This window comes from Ictidomys tridecemlineatus, chromosome 2 (assembly GCF_052094955.1).
Source record: "Ictidomys tridecemlineatus isolate mIctTri1 chromosome 2, mIctTri1.hap1, whole genome shotgun sequence".
Lineage (NCBI taxonomy): Eukaryota > Metazoa > Chordata > Mammalia > Rodentia > Sciuridae > Ictidomys > Ictidomys tridecemlineatus.
In genome coordinates, this window is record NC_135478.1 from 216,839,532 (window position 1) to 216,857,431 (window position 17,900).

Genomic DNA, 17,900 nt, shown 5'->3' on the forward strand with positions numbered 1-17,900 from the left:
TTTCAAGACTGCAAGAATGTTCCAGAATCAGTGATGGTGGTGGCACACCACTGGGAATGTATTAAGGACACTGACTTGTAGACTTGAAAATGATGAATTGCATAGCACGTCAATCCTAGCTCAATGAAAAAACATTTTTAAGAAGTTGAGAGGGAGTTTCCTTTCACCCCAGTGGGGTGGTGACCTGAAGTTGCAATTTGGTTGATTTAAAAGAAGAAAAGTGAACGCCCCGCCATTTGTGTCTGTGCGTCAGGGTTCTTACCGATTACATGACTCTAGGAAAAGGAGACTGAGTCAATATCCTGAGATACAGGGGGACGTAGGGATCCCTGGGACAAAGCCATCTAGAGATAGGGACAGACAATTGGTTAGGAAACAACCAAAGCCCTGACCCAGGGGACAGAGAGGGGTGCTGGCCAGGGTGGGTCTGAAATAGCCCCAGACCTCTATATCTTAAGCTCACCCCAGTTCTGCTCGAGCACCCTGATCAATGTGTGACGGTCCTGCCATGTGTGGCACTGATGAGGGTCTTCCCTGGGGACTTCAGGTGTTCAGAGCAGCAATCTCTGGATCTGGGGGATTGGATAGTGGAGGGCTAGCACCTGCTACTGTCCCTGCCGGTCCTGGGGGGGCAGCCCTAGCCCCCACCGTCCTGGAGGGGGAGTGCTAAGCCCCGTGCCTCCCAGGGCCTGGAGGCAGGAGGCCAGGTGGTGTCCTCAGCCCTGCCGCGTCTGTTACTGTGAACGTCTCTTCCAGGACGCAGCAGCCCCTTCATGAGTCTCTGATTAAGGCACCCTCAGGGTCCCTGTCTTAGTTCGGGTTTCCTGAGACCCTGACATAAGGACTTGGGTGCAAGGAGTTTTGGGGAAGGAGCCTCAGGAAGCCTTGGGACGGGAGCAGGGCAGCCCATGGGGGGTTCATGGGGACTCTGGGGGCTTAGTCCCTGCCTTTGATGGATGCTGGATGCCTCTGAGGTCAGCCCACTGCGGTGCTCTGCTAATTTGCTTTGCAAATTTGCCCCAGGGATTCCTTTTGATCTCAACTCTTTACTGCCAGAGCCTCTTCACTGAGCCACCTGCAGCCAAGCCACCTGGCATGGTGAATTTTGCTAAAATTATGATCATGATTCACGGAGGTGAATTTTGCTAAAATTATGATCATGACCTTTCCCTGGTCAATATCTTCAGTGTCTCCTTGTGCCTCTGTGACGAAGTCTGAAACCTTATCCTGGTGTTCAAAGAGGTACTGCCCTAAGAGCATTCCCTGCCACACACAGATGACCAACTGGTTGGGGAACAAATAATGACAACAGAGAGAAAAAGTGGGTGGGTGGGGACACACTGACAGCCTGCCCTGCGCATGTGATCTAATGAACTCATGCCTTATTGAGGCTGGTGGGTGGTTGCTTCCGCTACACCATACTCTTCAGATTTCCATGAAGAAGTGGTCAGTGGGAAGTAAGTGGAAGTCATTGGGGTTTCCAGAAAAGCTCTTTAAAGGAGACTGATTCAACAAGAATATATGCCCTTTCCCCATGGATCCTTTCCTTTTCCTACAATCTGGTACACAAGTCTGATGGCTGGAACTACAGTGTTCATATTGTGACCATGAGGAAATCTTGAAGATGGATGCTTCATACTTTGGACACTATGTAAATAGCAGAGAGAAGGAGCCTGCATCCCTGATGACCTTAGAGCTCTCAATCTAGCCCTGGGCTGACCACTTCCAGCCTTCTTTTACGTGTCTTTCTAGTTTAGGTCACTGCTATTGAGGTTTCTTTCATAGCCTACTGAACCAAATCTAAATGAATGCAGTGTCTCGAGAATGTGCCATCCGAAGAATATGCAGAGTCAGGTAGACAAATGTGGACACAAGCGGGCCACAGGGAGGGTTAGAGGACCAAGAAGGAAGGTTGTTCTAGGCAGAGGGGAGAGAATATTCCAAGGTCTGGAGGAAGGAGAAGTAGTTGGCTGTGTCTGGGGCCAGCAGAGCAGGGTGGGAGGAGACAGGCCTGACGCTGGAGCAGGTCTTCCGCCATGATACACTTGCAGTCTTGAACAAGGTGGGCTTAACCCCCAGGGAAGGAGGTCTGAAGGAACAGCGAGGTTCGCATTTTAGGGAGCTCCTGTTGTGCTGAGAGGCTGGGGCTGGATGGGAGGGAGCAAGAGTGGAGTTTGGGATTCCAGGTAAGAGGCAGCTGCTGTGAGCAGACAAGAGTCAGGACTGGCTTTGCTTTGGCTGGTAGCTGCAGGGGGCCCGGGAGGGGGAGTAGGTTTGGTGAACAACACAGACCGAGGTGAACTTGGGACTGGGGAGGTAAGAGGTTCAGGGTCACAGGCTGAGGCCGAGACTGAGGTGACCTAGGTCTGTCAAGAAAAGAGCAGAGGCCACAGCAGGCCATGGAGGTGACCTTGACCTGGGAGTCAAGTCATGGAGGACCTTAAGAAACGCCCTTGACTACTTTAGTTCCAATTCCACCTACACTAGGGATGTCGTCAGCTACTTATGTGAAAGTCTCTCAGCTTAGTAGGTGCTCAATAAATGATAACGGAACCTACGGTGTTGCTCCCCGCTGTCGCCTCACCCTGACTGTTGGTGCTCAGGGGACCCAAGTTTCTCTCATTCATCAAGAATCTGGGGGCCACGTCACAGCGCCCCCTCTGCTTGGCCTTCAGGGCGGCCCAGAAGAAAGCCCTCATCTTCCTAATGGCCCACGACACTGTCCCGGAAAGTTCATTCCCGTTTTTAGATGACAATCAAGAGGCGGGGAGGTGGAGCTAGGTGACAACCCGGTCTCCTGGCCGGGGACAGCGCGCCGGCTCTGCTCTGCGGCATCCGGCCTCCTGCCCAGGGAGCGGGTGGCGGGGCTGGGGACGCGGGTGGCGGGGCTGGGGACGCGGGTGGCGGGGCTGGGGACGCGGCTGTCCCGGCTCGCGGCGCCTCCTCCCTGCGGCCACCTGGTGGGACCGCGGCTCCCGCGCCCCCTCGCTCCTCCCCCGCCGGCTCTGCGCAGGCTGCGGCGGGGCCGGGGAGGCGCGGCGCGCACGGCGGCGGCGGCGGCGACCGGCGCAGCGGCTCGGGCGCGGGGAGCCCGCTCCGCCCTCGCCCCGCCGAGCCGGCCTGGGGGGCCCGCAGGGTGCGCGGAGCGCCGAGTGCGCGTGCGGCTGCGGCCCGCACCCCGGGGCACGAGCGCGGGCGCGGCGCGGCATGGAGCCCGCCCCGGAGCCGGTCCGCGAGCCCCCGGCGAGGACCCGGCCGCCGCCGCCCGCCGCGCGCCCCGCGCCCGCCCCCGCCGCCCCCAGGCCGCGCTCGCCCGCCGAAGCCGAGGGCCGCGGCCCCGAGACGCTGCTGCGCCGCTCGGGCTCGGGCTACGAGGGCAGCACCAGCTGGAAGGCGGCCTTGGAGGGTAAGCGCAGCCCTCCACCCGCACCCGGACCCTGCAGTCACCTTGGCACCGCGGAGGGGAGGGCGGGAGCGCAGCCTGGATTCCCGCGGGTGACAGGAGTCCCCGGGACTCGTTCCTGGCCGGGCAGGTAGGGGCAGTGGAGCGGGAGGGGGCCGTGGGGACCGGCTCCGTCCACAGCCTGCCCCCCCCCGCGCCCCTGCCAATTCACTCCTTGACCTTGGGGGCGAGTCTTGTGCTCTGAGCCTTCTTCCCTCCCGCGCGGGGAGGTCGCTTACTGTCCAGCACGCTCCTGTCCGGCCTCTTGGGACGGTGGCCTGGCTCTGTAGTAGTGAAGCTGTCGTGGGCAGAGCCAGAAGCCCTGGGGGCTGGGAGGGGGCGCTGGTGGTAGTGGGGCCCTGTGAGGAAGGGTCTCTAGAGACGCTTCATTTCAAGGTCGCAGGTCCCACCGCCCCCTTCCAGTTAGAGGGGCTCAGGGAGTGACCCCTGGCTGGCCAGAGGGTAGTAACCAAGTGGGATATAGATGTCAAGTTCATGAGTTCTTTTAGGAAACTTGTGTTGGCGGCCACTGGAGATGCTGCAGTTGGCAGGAGAGGGGTCTGGTCCTCCAGATCCCTCAGGGTGCTCCTGACACCCCTGGTCCAAGGGCCAAGGAGGAACTGGGCAGCATGAAGGAGGAAGGGTGAGTCGGAAAAGGAGGGCTCCCTGGCCCAGGTGACCTCTTAGAGGGTCTGGAGAGGACAGGGAAGGGGGCACTGGCTTTAAGGAGTGACAAATTCAGGGGCTGGTGGCAGGAGCTAGCTGGGTGTGGAGAACTCAGCCCCAGAACTAGGACCCTGGCCAGGTGGGAAGGGCTGCTGGGCCTTGCCAAGGAGTTTGGCCTCGGTTCTGAAGCAGTGGTTGAGGGGTTGCCCTGGGGGGTTTCCTCCTGGAAGACGGCAGGTGGCCCTGAGGGTGGGACCCAGCCAGGTTTGAGGTGAGCAGGGAGGGGCTGTGGTGAGGAGGGACAGAGCCAGCACTGGGCACAGGCAGGTTGTGGGGCTGCTGAGCCACCAGGGCATGTGAAAGGCTGTGGGCAGGGCCTGGGGACTCTCTGTGGAGGGCCGTGCAGACCTGGAGGGGAAGCCTATGGTGGTTAGGGACAAAGGAGCAATGTGCCCAAGTGGGAGGGCCAGTACAGGGGCACACTGCACTGGGAAGGGCTGGGTAGAACGAAGGTACCACTCTTTGACGTGGGTCTCCTGGTTGTTGGATTGGCCCTGTGACCCAGGCCTCCCTCCCACCCAAGGTGTTTCTTTTGTACTGGGATTGAACCCAGGGGTGCTTAGCCACCGAGCACATCCCCAGCCCTGTTTTGTATTTTCTTAGAGACAAAGTCTCACTGAGTTGCTTAGTGCCTCGCTAAGTTGCTGAGGCAAGCTTTGAACTTGTGGTCCTCCTGCCTCAGCCTCCCTGGCCGCTGGGATCACAGGTGTGCACCACTGTGCCCGACAGGGTTTTCTTGAAGTTGCTTCTTCCCTTCGCCGTATTTCTCGGTTCAGCCTCTTGTAAGCATCTCTGAAGTTTCCACCTGCCTAACCCCAACCCCCATTGTGTGTGACAATTTCAGGGGTGGTGTGGCCTCTTTTAGCGCCTCCTGCTGGCTGGTTCCCATTGCACTTCTCACCCTGACCCTGATGCTGGCCCCTTGTGCTTCCTACTGCCCACTCTGCTGGCTGACCCCGGCAGGTCACTGAAGGAGAGACGGCACCCTGGGCAGAGGTTATCTCTGGGCTGGGGTCCCGCCCACTCCTGTGCTTGGCATCTACCATTGGTGCAGCCTTCTCTCGGCTGTCCTGGCCCATTTCCCTACTGGCCTTGCTCTGTGACTCATGCCTGTGTCCCCTGACCTCCCCGGGTACACCCTGGAGCAGTCCCATCCTTGGGACCCGGGGTATTTGGGTGTTCCGCATCTCATCCTATTGCCTCTCTCTACAGGACTTCTAGGGTCTGAGAACCTGCCAGGGACCCCTCTCTGCTGGTCCCCTGAAGGTCTCCTGGGTGTTTCTTGGGTGCTCCCCTTCTCCTGTCAGAAGGGGTGGCTGGCAGGGTAGGGCTGTCCTCTCCAGGGGTCGGTCATGTTGGCCGAGCGCTGGCCTTTCCACTGTTTTCTACTGTCCCTCATCCTGTCTGCAATGTCCGGGCACCGTTCTGCACATCCTGCCCTCACAGAGACCCCGGACAGGGCAGAGACGGAGTGGTGAGGTACAAAGAGCCCTCTGTCCAGAAATCTAGAGCCAGGCACTTCCATCACCACGGGCTGGCAGGCTTTTGGTTTTCCAACTTATTTGAGCCTCGGCTACCTCATTTGCTGAGTGTGGTTCTGACACAATGAACCTTGTCCCCAGCTCCCTGGATGTGACACCCTGTAGCCTCAATAGGAGAACCCAGGGAATGTGGGTGACCTGCTGTCATTTGAAATCCTTTGACACTAGTCTGCCAACTTTGAGTCTGCTGGAGTTCACGTAGGGACACATTATGGTTGGGATGTGGGACCCAGGGGTTTTGTAGACTGTGCTCAGCTAAATGTATGTTTGGAGAGAAATGGGAGACTCTTTCTTTGTTTTGTTTTGTTTTTGGTACTAGGAATTGAACCCAAGGGTGCTCTACCACTGAGCTATATCCCCAGCCCCTTTTATTTTTTTGAAACAGTCTTGCTAAGTTGCTGGGGCTGGCCTCAAACTTGTGATCCTCCTGCCTCAGCCTCCTGTGTCACTGGGATTATAGGCGTGTGCCACTGCACCTGGCTAAGGGGAGACTTCTTGGTTTGGCCAGGCTGAGCCCCCAGAGGCACCTGTGCTCTGCAATTACTGTGGGCCAAATGTTTATCAGGTACCTGTGTGCTGGACCCTGTGCTGGGGCTTCGAAATAATCACCACATTTAATTCTTCCCTCTGCCCTTGAGGGGTGTTGGTGGGCACTGCCTCTATTTTATAGGTGGGGACATGGAGACTGAGAGTCTAAGTGTCCTGCCCAAGGACAGACCTTGGTACTAACACAGGAAACTCCCATGGGGTTTGCCTCTGACGTGGAAGCTCTTACCCTGTCCTGTGTGACCGAGGACTCAGGCGCGGAGAGGCTAATTGGAGATAATCAAATTGCGCTTGCTGGGCACATGGTGCTGTTCCCCTTGCTCCTCGGACAAACCTGCCACTTTAGGGCATGCTGCTTTTCCTCCTCAAGGATTAAGTGAATTATTATAGAGCTGCTTCAGCCAGAAAGCCAAGGTGGGAGCCCTGGTCTTGAAGACTCTCAGTTTTACAAATAGAAAAGCAGACAAAGTGCCCTGGGTCCAGGCTGCTCTCCCCGTGGACACAGCCCTCGCCTTCCACCCCAGCTCAAGCGAAACGCTGGACAAGGTGACCCAGAGCTACTGCCTGGGTTCTGGAAACACCGGGAGGGTTGGAGATATTTCTGGCATTGGGGGCAAAGTGGCCTGGGGTGAGGGAGAGGGGACACAGTGATTCTGCATAACTCAGGCTATGGATTTTCTAGTGCGCACCAATTCTGAATTTTTAATGTTGAAAGTTTCTTGATTAGGCCTAAACCCACAACTTCCTGGTCAAAACCACATACATACATTTAGCAAAGCCTCTTAAAAAATTACCAAGCTCCATATTTGATGGTTTTAATAAGCAAGATTTTTCTGGCCAGGCTGCACCCTGGTGGCTTAGAGACGTCAGCCTTGGGCCTTTTTTGAGATGCGGGTGTGAGGATGATGGGAGCTTGGTCTGGGTCGAGGAGCCACATGTTTTCAGCGGTTCCTTCTAATATTAGGCTAAATCCTACACAGTCGGAAACCTGAACAGACCCGTGAGCTCCAGCTCAGTGCATAGTGCTCTAGTGCAGAGTAGGAATGATTTCTGAATTAGACATGAATCGAGTTCCCACCAGAAGAGAGACATTGAGGTCCCAAGCCCCACACTTGGAGTGTGACCTTGTATGGAAATACAGTCCTGGCAGATGCATTAGTTAAGGTCAGACTGGAGTTGGGTGGGCCCTAATCCAACATGACCTGTGTCCCTAGAAGAAGTCAGAGACACACAGGGGGAGCCCATGTGACCTCAAAGGCAGGGGCTGTAGGGACGCAGCTGCAGACCTAGGAGTCTGAGGACTTTGGGCAAACCACCAGGAGCTAGGATGAGGCAAGGGAGGATTCCCTACAGATTTCAGAGGGAGCATGGCCACAGTGACACCCCAACTTTTAGCTTATGGCCCCCAGAACTATGAGAGTGTGCACTGATGTTTTGAAGCCCCAGACTGTATATTTTGCTAAGGCTGCTCCAGAAAACCAACACAATGAGAAAACCCACACAGTGTGTCCAGCCACACTGGTGTCCTTGGGGAGAGCGGGCAGTGAACAGTGTGTTGGGGCTGCTGTGTGTCCTCCCTGCTCACAGTGCAGTGGTGTAGAGCCAGCCACCTACAGGAGTGAAGAGGCCCCCCCAGTCCTGGCGCGGTGGAGACGCATGTGCACACCCCCCTGTCCCGCCGAGTTCCCGCACACTCGGCTGGATTTAAGGCTGACCTGGGGTCTTGTCATTCAGTGTAGCTACGTCCCCTCGTGTTTTCTGAGTCCCAGTGGTGTTGCTCTGGAACCTGCAAGGTAATGACCAAGTCTTATTTTAGGGAATTCAAGGAGGACTTGGACTTGGACTTGGTAAGGATGTGATCCTGGGCTGGGGAAACTGCTCAGTTGGAAGGGCTTGCCTTACACACACAAGGCCCTGGGTTCAATCCCCAGCACCACACACAAAAAAGGATTCCGTCCTTACCCCAAAGAAGCCCAGGACTGATCATCACATTGTAGGGATGGCGATGGCTCACAGTGACCTAGAGTGTACCAAGCCGGGCACAGCACTAAGCATTGTACAGTTGTCCTTTGGTATCCACAGCGGGTTGGCTCCATGAAGCCCCTGGGATGCCCAAATCCAAGTCCCTTTTATGAAATGGTGCAGTATTTGCACAGAACCTGAAGACCTCGTCCTGTGGGTTTTAAGTCGTCTCTAGATTGTGTAAGATAGTTGCACTATACGGTTAGGGAGTGATGACAAGAAACTAAGGCCTGTCCATAGTCAGTACAGAGGTGATTTTTTCCTGAATGAGTATTCACTCTGTAGTTGGTTGAATCCACAGAGGCGGAGCCTGGGGAGCTGACTGCTCACTGACTTTATGTGTGATCCCAAGAGGCAGGCGCCCTCGTGACCTCATTCTAAAGATGGAGAGAAGCAAAATAGAGGCCGAGTAACTTTGCCATGCACACACGTCCAGAGAGGAACACAGCGGATCTGAACCCGGGCAAGGTGGTGTCGGATGCCGCATTCTCACCCTCAGTGTGCGGGGGCTCCAGTCCCCACGTCAGAGAAAGAGGGGAGATGAGGATGACCCAGGGTGCTCACCACAATGACATCCTGCAGCCCCAAGGCATGCAGCCTGTGCCACTCATCACCGAGGAGAGGACAGCGAGGCAGAGACTAAAGAGCCTTGTCCTCCAGGGCAGGTGGGGCCTCTGCCAGAGCCCCCACCTCACTCCTGCTGGAGGCCGGTGGAGAGCCTTGGAGGAGCCCAAGGCCTTGCCCGCCCATCCAGATGGCAGCTGAACACCTTACTCCTGCTCCTTCCCCCAGAAGCCCTTAATGCAACAGCAAAGGGACATTTAAAGGCCACACTCAGCAAGGACAGGAGAGAAGACCAGGGCAACAAAACTGGGAGCTTGGGGGCAGATGGGTGTGACTAAAGCCAGACCACTTGAGAAGGCCCAGAAAGCAGGGGACCCCCTGAGTCCCATGTGAGGGCCCCAGGGCTCAGGGAAGGGCTGTGGAGGCAGATGGGGCTGAGAACAGGACTGGTGGACCACGGCTTTGAGGAAGAGTTCAGTCCCCTTCACACGGCCTCTCCCCAGCCCTGGTAGGAAGCCAAGGTAGAATCTCTCAAGAAAGAGGCCCTCTAGACAGAACTGCCACACTGAGAACAGCAGGTGCTGGGGACAGCCTCCCGCCTCCTTGGGAGGATCCTTAGCCAAGCCTACACCCTCTAGGAGAGAAAACAGGAGGCGTCTCCAGGAACTCTGACCCACTCAAGAGGAAAATTCCCAGGAGCTTGGCAGTCATCCCTGAGGGTCAGCCCAGCCAGATCCCTGGTCAGCCCAGCCAGATCCCTCTGCCGGGCCCACAGTTACCAAGACCCTGCAGGGACTCTGAGGCTTCAGGGAACTCTAGTCTTTCTGTCTTGATCATGAATAAATAGCCAAGGATCTCAGCCATTGTAGGAAATTACAAATGAGCAAGGAATTATCAATTTGGAAGAAACAGAGATTGAACCCTTCCCCCGAATATCAGTAATAGCTTCAGACAAGAGATAAGTGAAACTACTGCATCATTAAAATAGAAAAGTAGGATGTCTTCAGAGGGGATAGTCACAGAACAGCACCAACAGAACAAAAAATCCTTGGAAATCAAACAATCACCAATATGAAAAGTTCAGTAGAAGAGTAGGAAGACCGAGTTGAGAAGATCTTCCAGGAAATAGAATGAAAGGTAAAGAGATAGAGAATAAGGGTGGGGGAAAAGGAGACATTGGAGAGCCAGTCCAAGAGATCCAACATTTGAATAATATGATCTCCAGGAAGGAATGAAAAGTGGAGGAGAGGAAATCATCAATGATATAATTAAAGAAAATTTCCTGGGACTGAAAGACTCAACCCAGATTTAAAGAGCCCTTTGACTAAACAGAATAAACTTCTGACACATCCTTCAACACATCTACAACTAAATATATTTTAAAAAATGCATGTCTAAAGCCTAAAAGGGTTTCTTTGTTAACTGCAAAAACTACATAAAAATGGTAAGCGATAACAATAACAGAAAAAGAGAACCTAGTGAATCAGGGAGAGCGCAGATGGTGGCAGGGTTCCCGGTACAGGGGAGGAGGAGGAGGACCTCAGGGGCAGAGACGCCACTTCAGACTCTGAGGGCCTGGGGGTTTTGTGAGGAGCCTGTTTGGCTGAGATCTGGGTCAGGGGAGAGAAGCAGCAGAAGATTCAAGTTTGGGAAGCTCTGGCTGCGGCAGGATGGTGGGCAGTGGGGAGCCCTGCAGGGTGTCTGAGCGGGGGAATGGTGGGTGGGGCTGGGTCAGTGGCCCTCAGTCTGGGGGCATGAGAATCACCTGGTGCTGCTCACGGCCCAGGCTGCTGGCGTTGCCCTCCGATTCTGTCAGGCCCCGGGCCTGCTGGGGGGTTGGTAATGGGGCGAGTGGTGGGTCTTGACTCCTTTCTCTCCTCCTCAGACACCACCACGCGGCTCCTGCTGGGGGCCATCGCGGTCCTTCTATTTGCCATCCTCGTGGTGATGAGCATCCTGGGTAAGCACGCATGTCAGAGCGCTCATGGAATTCGGCTTATAGGCTCCACACAGGTAGAGAGGGTTCTGATGCCAGGAATTCTGGGGTGAGGGGACAAAGTAGGTCAACCATACAGTGTTGGCTGGTGTGGCTTCAGCCAGCTAAGACTGCACGCGTGGGCTGCGCGTGTGCTCTTTACTCAGCCAGGCGTGGGAAGTAGAGATGTTACTTAGGTATGATTGTATCAATGCTCCGAGAACTCTGAGCAAATGTGAGGTCATTTAGGCAGGCAGTGATCATGGAGGAGATGGCTTGTGATACATATCAGGGACTTTATATGTCACATTCATTCAGTAACATTTGTTGAGTCTTGTTTCATGTTAGACCCTCGACTAGGTGCTAGGAAAAGAGAGAGAGAGAGAGAGAGAGAGAGAGAGAGAGAGATAGAGATGAGCATGACAGTCTGACATCTGTCCAGGGCTAAGTGCAGTAGTGAGAGGTCTACTGTCTGTAGCTTTCCAGAGCAGGAAACGTGCTGGACCATGAAGAATTAATAGGAATTTCCTAGAGTCCAAGAGGCAGAGAATGTTTGGGAGGGAAAAAGTTTCCTTCTACTCTGTTATGTTCAGTACCTGGGGACATGCAACAACAGATTAACAGGAGGAAAGATAAGCTTTTTTGTAATATTTCCATGCCCGGGAGTTCAAGGAATGAAACTTCAAGAAGTGGTTAGACTCAGAGGCTTATATGTCCTTTTCACAGAATAAAGGAATTTGAACTTAAATGGATGATAAATTATGGGAGAACTAATAGAAAATGAAAGCTATTTTTGTAAGGTCTCTGTGTGTAGACTCATCTCGGTATTTGATGATATGAGTTGTACTTTTCTCCCTGGCTTGGGATGGGAGGGGTGTGTGTGTGTGTGTGTGTGTGTGTGTGTGTGTGTGTTTGTGTGTGTGTGTGTGTGTGTGTGTGTGTGTGTGTGTGAGAGAGAGAGAGAGAGAGAGAGAGAGAGAGAGAGAGAGAGAGAGAGAGAGAAAGGGAAAGGGTGGGGGAGAGAGAAGTGAGAGAGAACCTCACAAGGGAAATGTATGCCCTGCTTTTAGGCAGTGGAGGGCAGAGAACTCTTTCTGTACCTCTTAATCTGTAGTTACCTCCAGTACAGAATAATTCTTAAGCTCAAGTGTTTTAGGGTGGTACATACTGGACCCCATCGAGGGAAGAGAACATTCTAAGGGGGAGAAGCCTAAGAAACATGGAGTGTCCTGCAGGACTGAAAAGGTCAAAGAAATAAAAAAAAGAGTGGGTGAGGTTCTGTGAGTAGGGAATTTGGCTACTCTATTTTTAATTTTTATTTAAACATTTTTTTAGTTGTAGTTGGACACAATATTTTTATTTTACTTATTTATTTTTATGTATTGCCCAGGATTGAACCCAGTGCCTCACATGTGCTAGGCGAGCACTCTACTGAGCCCCAGCCCCAGCCCTGAATTTGGCTACTCTTGAGGGTTTGAAGTCAAAGTGTGTTGTGGCTTCTGTAGGGTATGCAGGAGTGATTTCCGTGCTCTTGTCTTTAATTTTTGGGAAGTGCTGTAAGACCAGGGATAGACTCCTTAAAACAGGGAAAGGTCTACCAACGGTTTCCAACCCTGCCAAATCCTCCCCTGTATATTGCACAATAGGAGAAGGGTCGAGAGCGTTAGGAATAGATACAGTGGTCACCAGCACCAGCTTGGATTTACCTAGAATAATTACTGCAAATTAAACCACTTTCCTTTTTATCCTATTGCTGGGTGGGGGGTCAGGACACTGTGTGGCCATCACATAGGATGATTTCCATGAAGCACCAGAGTCTCTCAGCAGATTCTGTGGGGATTGGTTGAAAGATAGCACCTCAGGCCCTCGCTCCTAAGTGGACTTGCATCTCACTGAACAGGCACACCCAGGGAGGGCCACCAATTAGTCAGTGTCCACATGCTGTGGGCCCCTGGGGGTAAAATATTAAGATTAAAATTTACCTTTATGAACTCAAATGATGAATGTAATAAATGAGGAAGAAGTAAATATAAGTTTTTGGATTTGGATTTTAAAGGTGATATACATGTTTTGAACACTGGGAGGCCTGACTTGGAAACAGGTGCTCCCCAAACAATCTAAGGGCATGGCTTTTATTCCTTTTAGCAAGGAGGCCCTCTGCTAGTTTGATGGAGACACTGAGTTTCCTTCCCAGAAAAGTGCTCATCTGCAGGGTCCACTCACTGAGGCCTCTGCAGACGCAGGGCATGGCAACTGGAAACTGATGAGGCCACTGTACTCCTGTGTGCTGGTGGCAGGTTTCAGTGGTGATGTGGGGACACTGCAGTATAGTCAGGGTGAGGAGCTGTCCTGCTGGGAGGAGAGGGCATCTATGAGAGCCAGGCACAGGGGAGGATGATGTCCCCCTTCAGGCAGGAGAAGATGGAATGGTCTCTTTTGGTCACCCCAGAGGGCAGAGCCTGGACTTGTGGGTTCTAGGTTTAGGTCACAGGAGGGCAGGCCTAGGCTCAGTATTTAAAAAGAACTTTCTAGTAGGTCAGGGGTGGACACAACTGCTTTGCTAGATAATGAGGGGCTGAGGGGTTAAGGAAAGTGGGGTTAAGGAAACCATCCTGCAGATGGTCCTATGCTGGCTGCAGGGAGAGGAGTGGCGCTTCTGGGTCTTTTCCCAGTCTGAGTTTCTGGGATTCTGTGCCTCTGGGAACTGGGAGAGAGGAGAGCCTATCCAGGAGCTAAGCTGATGTCACCACCCCTGGCGTAATGCGCTGGCCACCTTCCCCAGATCCTCTTATTCTTTGAGCTATTGACCTGTCACCTCCAGGCACTGTGACATCCAGGGTGTCTCTGAAGGGTTCCAAAATCGAGGTGGAGGGGTGGGCAGTGAAGTGGGCTTCCTGGGGGTCAGGTGGTGGCCAGGTGTGATGGCATGTGCCAACCCACCCTCTGCCCTGCAGCTTCCAAGGGCTGTATCAAGTGCGAGGCACCCTGCCCTGAGGACTGGCTGCTCTATGGAAGAAAGTGCTACTTCTTCTCGGAGGAGCCGAGGGACTGGAACACGGGCAGACAATACTGCCACACCCACGAGGCCGCGCTGGCCGTCATTCAGAGCCAGAAGGAGCTGGTGAGTGCTGTGGAGTCAAAGGGAGGGACCCCCAGGGCCCCAACCTGGCTGTAAGGGGAGACCAACACCCAAGCACACAGTGTCCCCTGACTGTCCCCAGGCCACCCAGACACTGCAAGCCACAGGGATGCAGGCGAGAATCACCGGGATCTGAACAGGTCCCACCCCCACTGTCAAGGCCACTTACTTACTGGTATCATAAAGCACAAGAATCACAATGACAGACACCTGGGAAATGTAAAAACGCACCGCCAATCTACTGCTCCAAGTCAGGACAAGCTCTTACTTAACACCCCCAACAGCTTCATCAATAGGAACGCGGAAGAAGCAGAACCCGCGAACTTCTTGGTGGCCTGGGGTTCCTGGCTCCTCGGGCACTGCGGGCACGCGCCCTGCAGCCGGGAGCTCCCCAACCCTGGCTGACGCCCCCGCAGGACCCGTTCAGGAGCCAGGGTTTCTGTCGCAGGGCGAGCCCCAGCCGGGAGACTGCACCTGACGCCCAGCTTTCCCTCTCCTTTTGCAGGAATTTATGTTCAAGTTCACGCGGAGGGAGCCCTGGATTGGCCTGCGCAGAGTTGGCGATGAATTCCACTGGGTCAACGGGGACCCCTTTGACCCCGACACGTGAGCTGAGACTTCACCTTCTAGGAGACCAGGGAGCTTAGCGGGGAGGCCCTAAGCCGCAGACCCCACTTTGTGAGAAAGTCACAGGGTTTCCTGGGAGCTAGAGATACAGTCCCGGGCCGTGACCGTCGGTGAAAATCGCTTCCCTTCTCCTTCCCTGCGGTCCAGCCTCGTCTGGTGGCCCTGTCCACATGGCCATCAGAGCTTGGAGGCATCTGGCCAGCCTCACTGTCTGTGCCCCGCCCTTGGCACGCCCCCTCCACATGCTCCGCCCACCCTGCTCAGCCACAGGCGGAGAGGGAAGGGGAGGCGTGCCCTGGACGTCCTCCATTGGCCAGAAGTTAGTCACATGACCGCACCCTGCCGCAAGGTAGGGTGGAAGGCGGAATCCCAGTTCTGGGCCCCAGCGTGCTGCGCATGCGCTCACTGTGGAAGAAAGGGGATCTGACGGCAGTTATTCGTCTCAGGCTCAGGCCTTCCCATGGTGGCATCATGTGCAGCTGTGGTCCGACTGGTGTGGCCCACGTAGTGTGGACCGAGGGGTGTGGTGCCACGCACGCTAGCTGATGTGGGGTGATAGTGACAGCGTGGCGTGGTAACAGGGTGGTGATAGTGTAGATACGTGGGGGGCCAGTCTGGGCTCAGGGACACGTGGGGAGGACATGGAGGGTAACGGGAACCTGGGCTCCTAGTCTAGACTCTGCAGTCTGCACAGCTGCTAACCTGATGATGATGGCGTCCGAGGGTCCCAGGGCAGGAGCTAATGCAGAAGGGTAGAGAGGCCCTCAGACCCTCCTGGGAGCCAGAACTGGTGATGAGCCATCCTCCCCCCGGAGCTGGCTTAGGGCACAGCAGTTCCGGCAGCCTTCAAGGGTGAAGGGCTTGGGGGCAGCCTTCCCCTTCGCTCCCTCTTGCCCCCTGTGCTTTTCAGCGTCACCCCGTCTTGGTCCTCAGTGCCTCTTCATTTCTCCTCCGTACCCCGCCCTTAACTCAGAGCTTGGGAGACCCCTAAAGGCTGGGGACACAGAAGGGCTGAGTACCAGGCAAGGACCTCACCCTCTGGGCTCTTCTGATGTCCTCTCTTGTGGGAGCCCAGATGCCAGGGATCAGAAATCTGGGTGGACAAGTGAGGTTTTCTTGACATGCACAGGTCCACTCATGGTGTCAGTAGATTCCTGTGTTATAGTTCAGCAGTCTGATATTACTGGGGTTGTCCTGATCTGCCCCTGACCTGTGAGGAGAGTTTAATTCATCCTGTCTCTGCTGAGTCTAGCCCACAGCAAGACACCAGGCACCTTCGGGGACCCAAGATGAGAAGCTGGATGCTCAGGCATTAGTGGTGATAGACACAATCCCCTGAGGCTGTGAGGAGTGGTGTTCTGGGGTGCAGGCAGGGAGGGTGGAGGGTGGTCCTGAGCTGGGGACTTTGGAGCACAGGACATGGAGCTGACCCTGAAGGACGTGGAAGCAAGATGGGGAAGGGCAGTGTGAGGCCAGCAGTGCCCGGGAAGCCTTGGGTGGCCAGAGCCCAGGGTGGCCAGACAGTGGGAGGCCAGGTTTGACAGGTGGTCTGGGCTGGCTGTCCTGGAAGATGCTCCCAGTGATGGAGTGGGCAGGTGGGCTGCAGGGCCTCCCTGCCACCGGAGAAGGGCTAGGCGGGCCCATTGTGAGTGCTCGTTTCTTCTCTGGCCACAGGTTTACCATCTCTGGCCCAGGGGAGTGTGTCTTCGTGGAGCCCACCAGGCTGGTGTCCACCGAGTGTCTGATGACCCGGCCCTGGGTGTGCAGCAAGATGGCCTATACTTGAGGACGGTCAGGACAGAGGCGGCCTCTCTACCCAGGGCCAGGGGAGGCGACGGCTCCAAGACCTGCCTTGAGTGGGAGCCACCTGCCTCCTCCCAGCGGCCGAAGTGGAGAGGGTAGTCTCTGCCTTCCACCCCTCAGGCTCCACCCTCTCAGGCCCCTGGATCTGGTTTCCGTTGTCCCCAGGCAGGTCCTGTGGCTCAGCAGTTAAACCCGGTATGCTAAGTAGAGTAGCCACCTCTCCACTTTACACACGCACACATGCACATGCACACGCGCACAACACAGCCCCTTCTCAGTGGCCTGTCCTTAGTCCTGTCACAAGCCCTTCACTGGCCCCATCTGGAACATTCCCTCCTTGCTGCAGCCCTGGTGCTCTGGGGAAGGCTGGGGGCTGGCACAGACGGTGGCCCCTCCCTGGTGGCTTCTCTCCAGGTAGCTGGGGGAGGAGGCAGGCGAGTCCTTCCTGTCACCTTGGCCAGCCCAGGGCCCTGAGGCTCCCTGCACCTGCCCTCTTTGCCTCCCCGGGGTCCTCAGGCTGGGCCCCTGCTGTGCCGTGGTGCTGTTGTATGGTCACTAATGGAATAAAGAGACGACTGATGTCCAGAGGGGTCCGCTGCCATTTGTTCTAGGGTCATAGCTTAGGGTGGGGGAAGCAGAGGGGTACAGTCGGCTGGGGCTACCACAGAGATGTACTTGCTCTAGTGTGGCAGGCGGTGGTGTGTAGGAGCGAGGGTGGAAACCGCATATGCACACAGACACACTGTGCTCAGTCTTGTCCAGGCTGCATGTCACACACTTTATGACTTCAGGGCCTCGTTTGATTTGGCAGGCTGTGAAGTCATTCTTAGCTGTGTGAGGAGTGTGCTCCATTCTGGCTTCCTCATTACTATTCAGTGCAATGTGACAAATGTTTACGCACCTCCCATATGCCAGAGGATCCACGGCCTCATCCCCCAAGGGAGCAGAGAACACAACTCAGAAAGCACTAGAGTGTTCTGGAACACTATAAAGGGGCAGTTTATTCTGCCTTGGGAGAGGACAGTGATGTGAATGGGAGGATTAGGTGATGGTCACTGAGGGCTGAGTTAGAGCTTGCCTGAGGCCTCTGATCTCTTCCTGGACACCCTCTTGGTCTACCTGGGAGGAAGCAGGTCTGTGGAGGCTCTGAGGGTCCCCCTGTACCCCACATCAGAGGCCTTGGCTCAAGCCACAGTGCAACCTGGGCTCCCTGACCATCTGCGGGAGCCCCCAGCTGCCTGCCTGGGAGCTCGTGCTGGCCTTTGGGTCCTGGCCCATTTTCAGAAAATAGCTCTGAGGGAACCAGGTCCTGCTGTGCTCTGCCCAGTCCTTTCACTGACAAAGCTGCCATCTTGGTTTTGCTGACTTTTCTACATACTTTCCAGGTATTTTGTCAAACAGGTGTGGTTTGTGGCTTCATGCTTTTCTTTGCTGGGGAGCCAGGAATTTGAGGGATCCCTTCTCCTCCATGAGTGGGGAAGCATGTTGCAGGGCTGGAGTTTGAGGAACTGGTGG

At 55.1% G+C, this 17,900-nt stretch overlaps 1 protein-coding gene across 1 annotated transcript; it reads left to right on the top strand.

Moving 5' to 3' along the window:
* Positions 1-2,793: 2,793 nt before the first annotated feature.
* Positions 2,794-16,970, top strand: Clec2l (C-type lectin domain family 2 member L). The gene is made up of 5 exons (XM_078040626.1): positions 2,794-3,406; positions 10,727-10,801; positions 13,771-13,937; positions 14,461-14,561; positions 16,257-16,970. The coding sequence occupies exons 1-5, from the start codon at positions 3,208-3,210 to the stop codon at positions 16,366-16,368; spliced, it is 654 nt and encodes a 217-aa protein (XP_077896752.1). The 5' UTR covers positions 2,794-3,207; the 3' UTR covers positions 16,369-16,970.
* Positions 16,971-17,900: the final 930 nt, after the last annotated feature.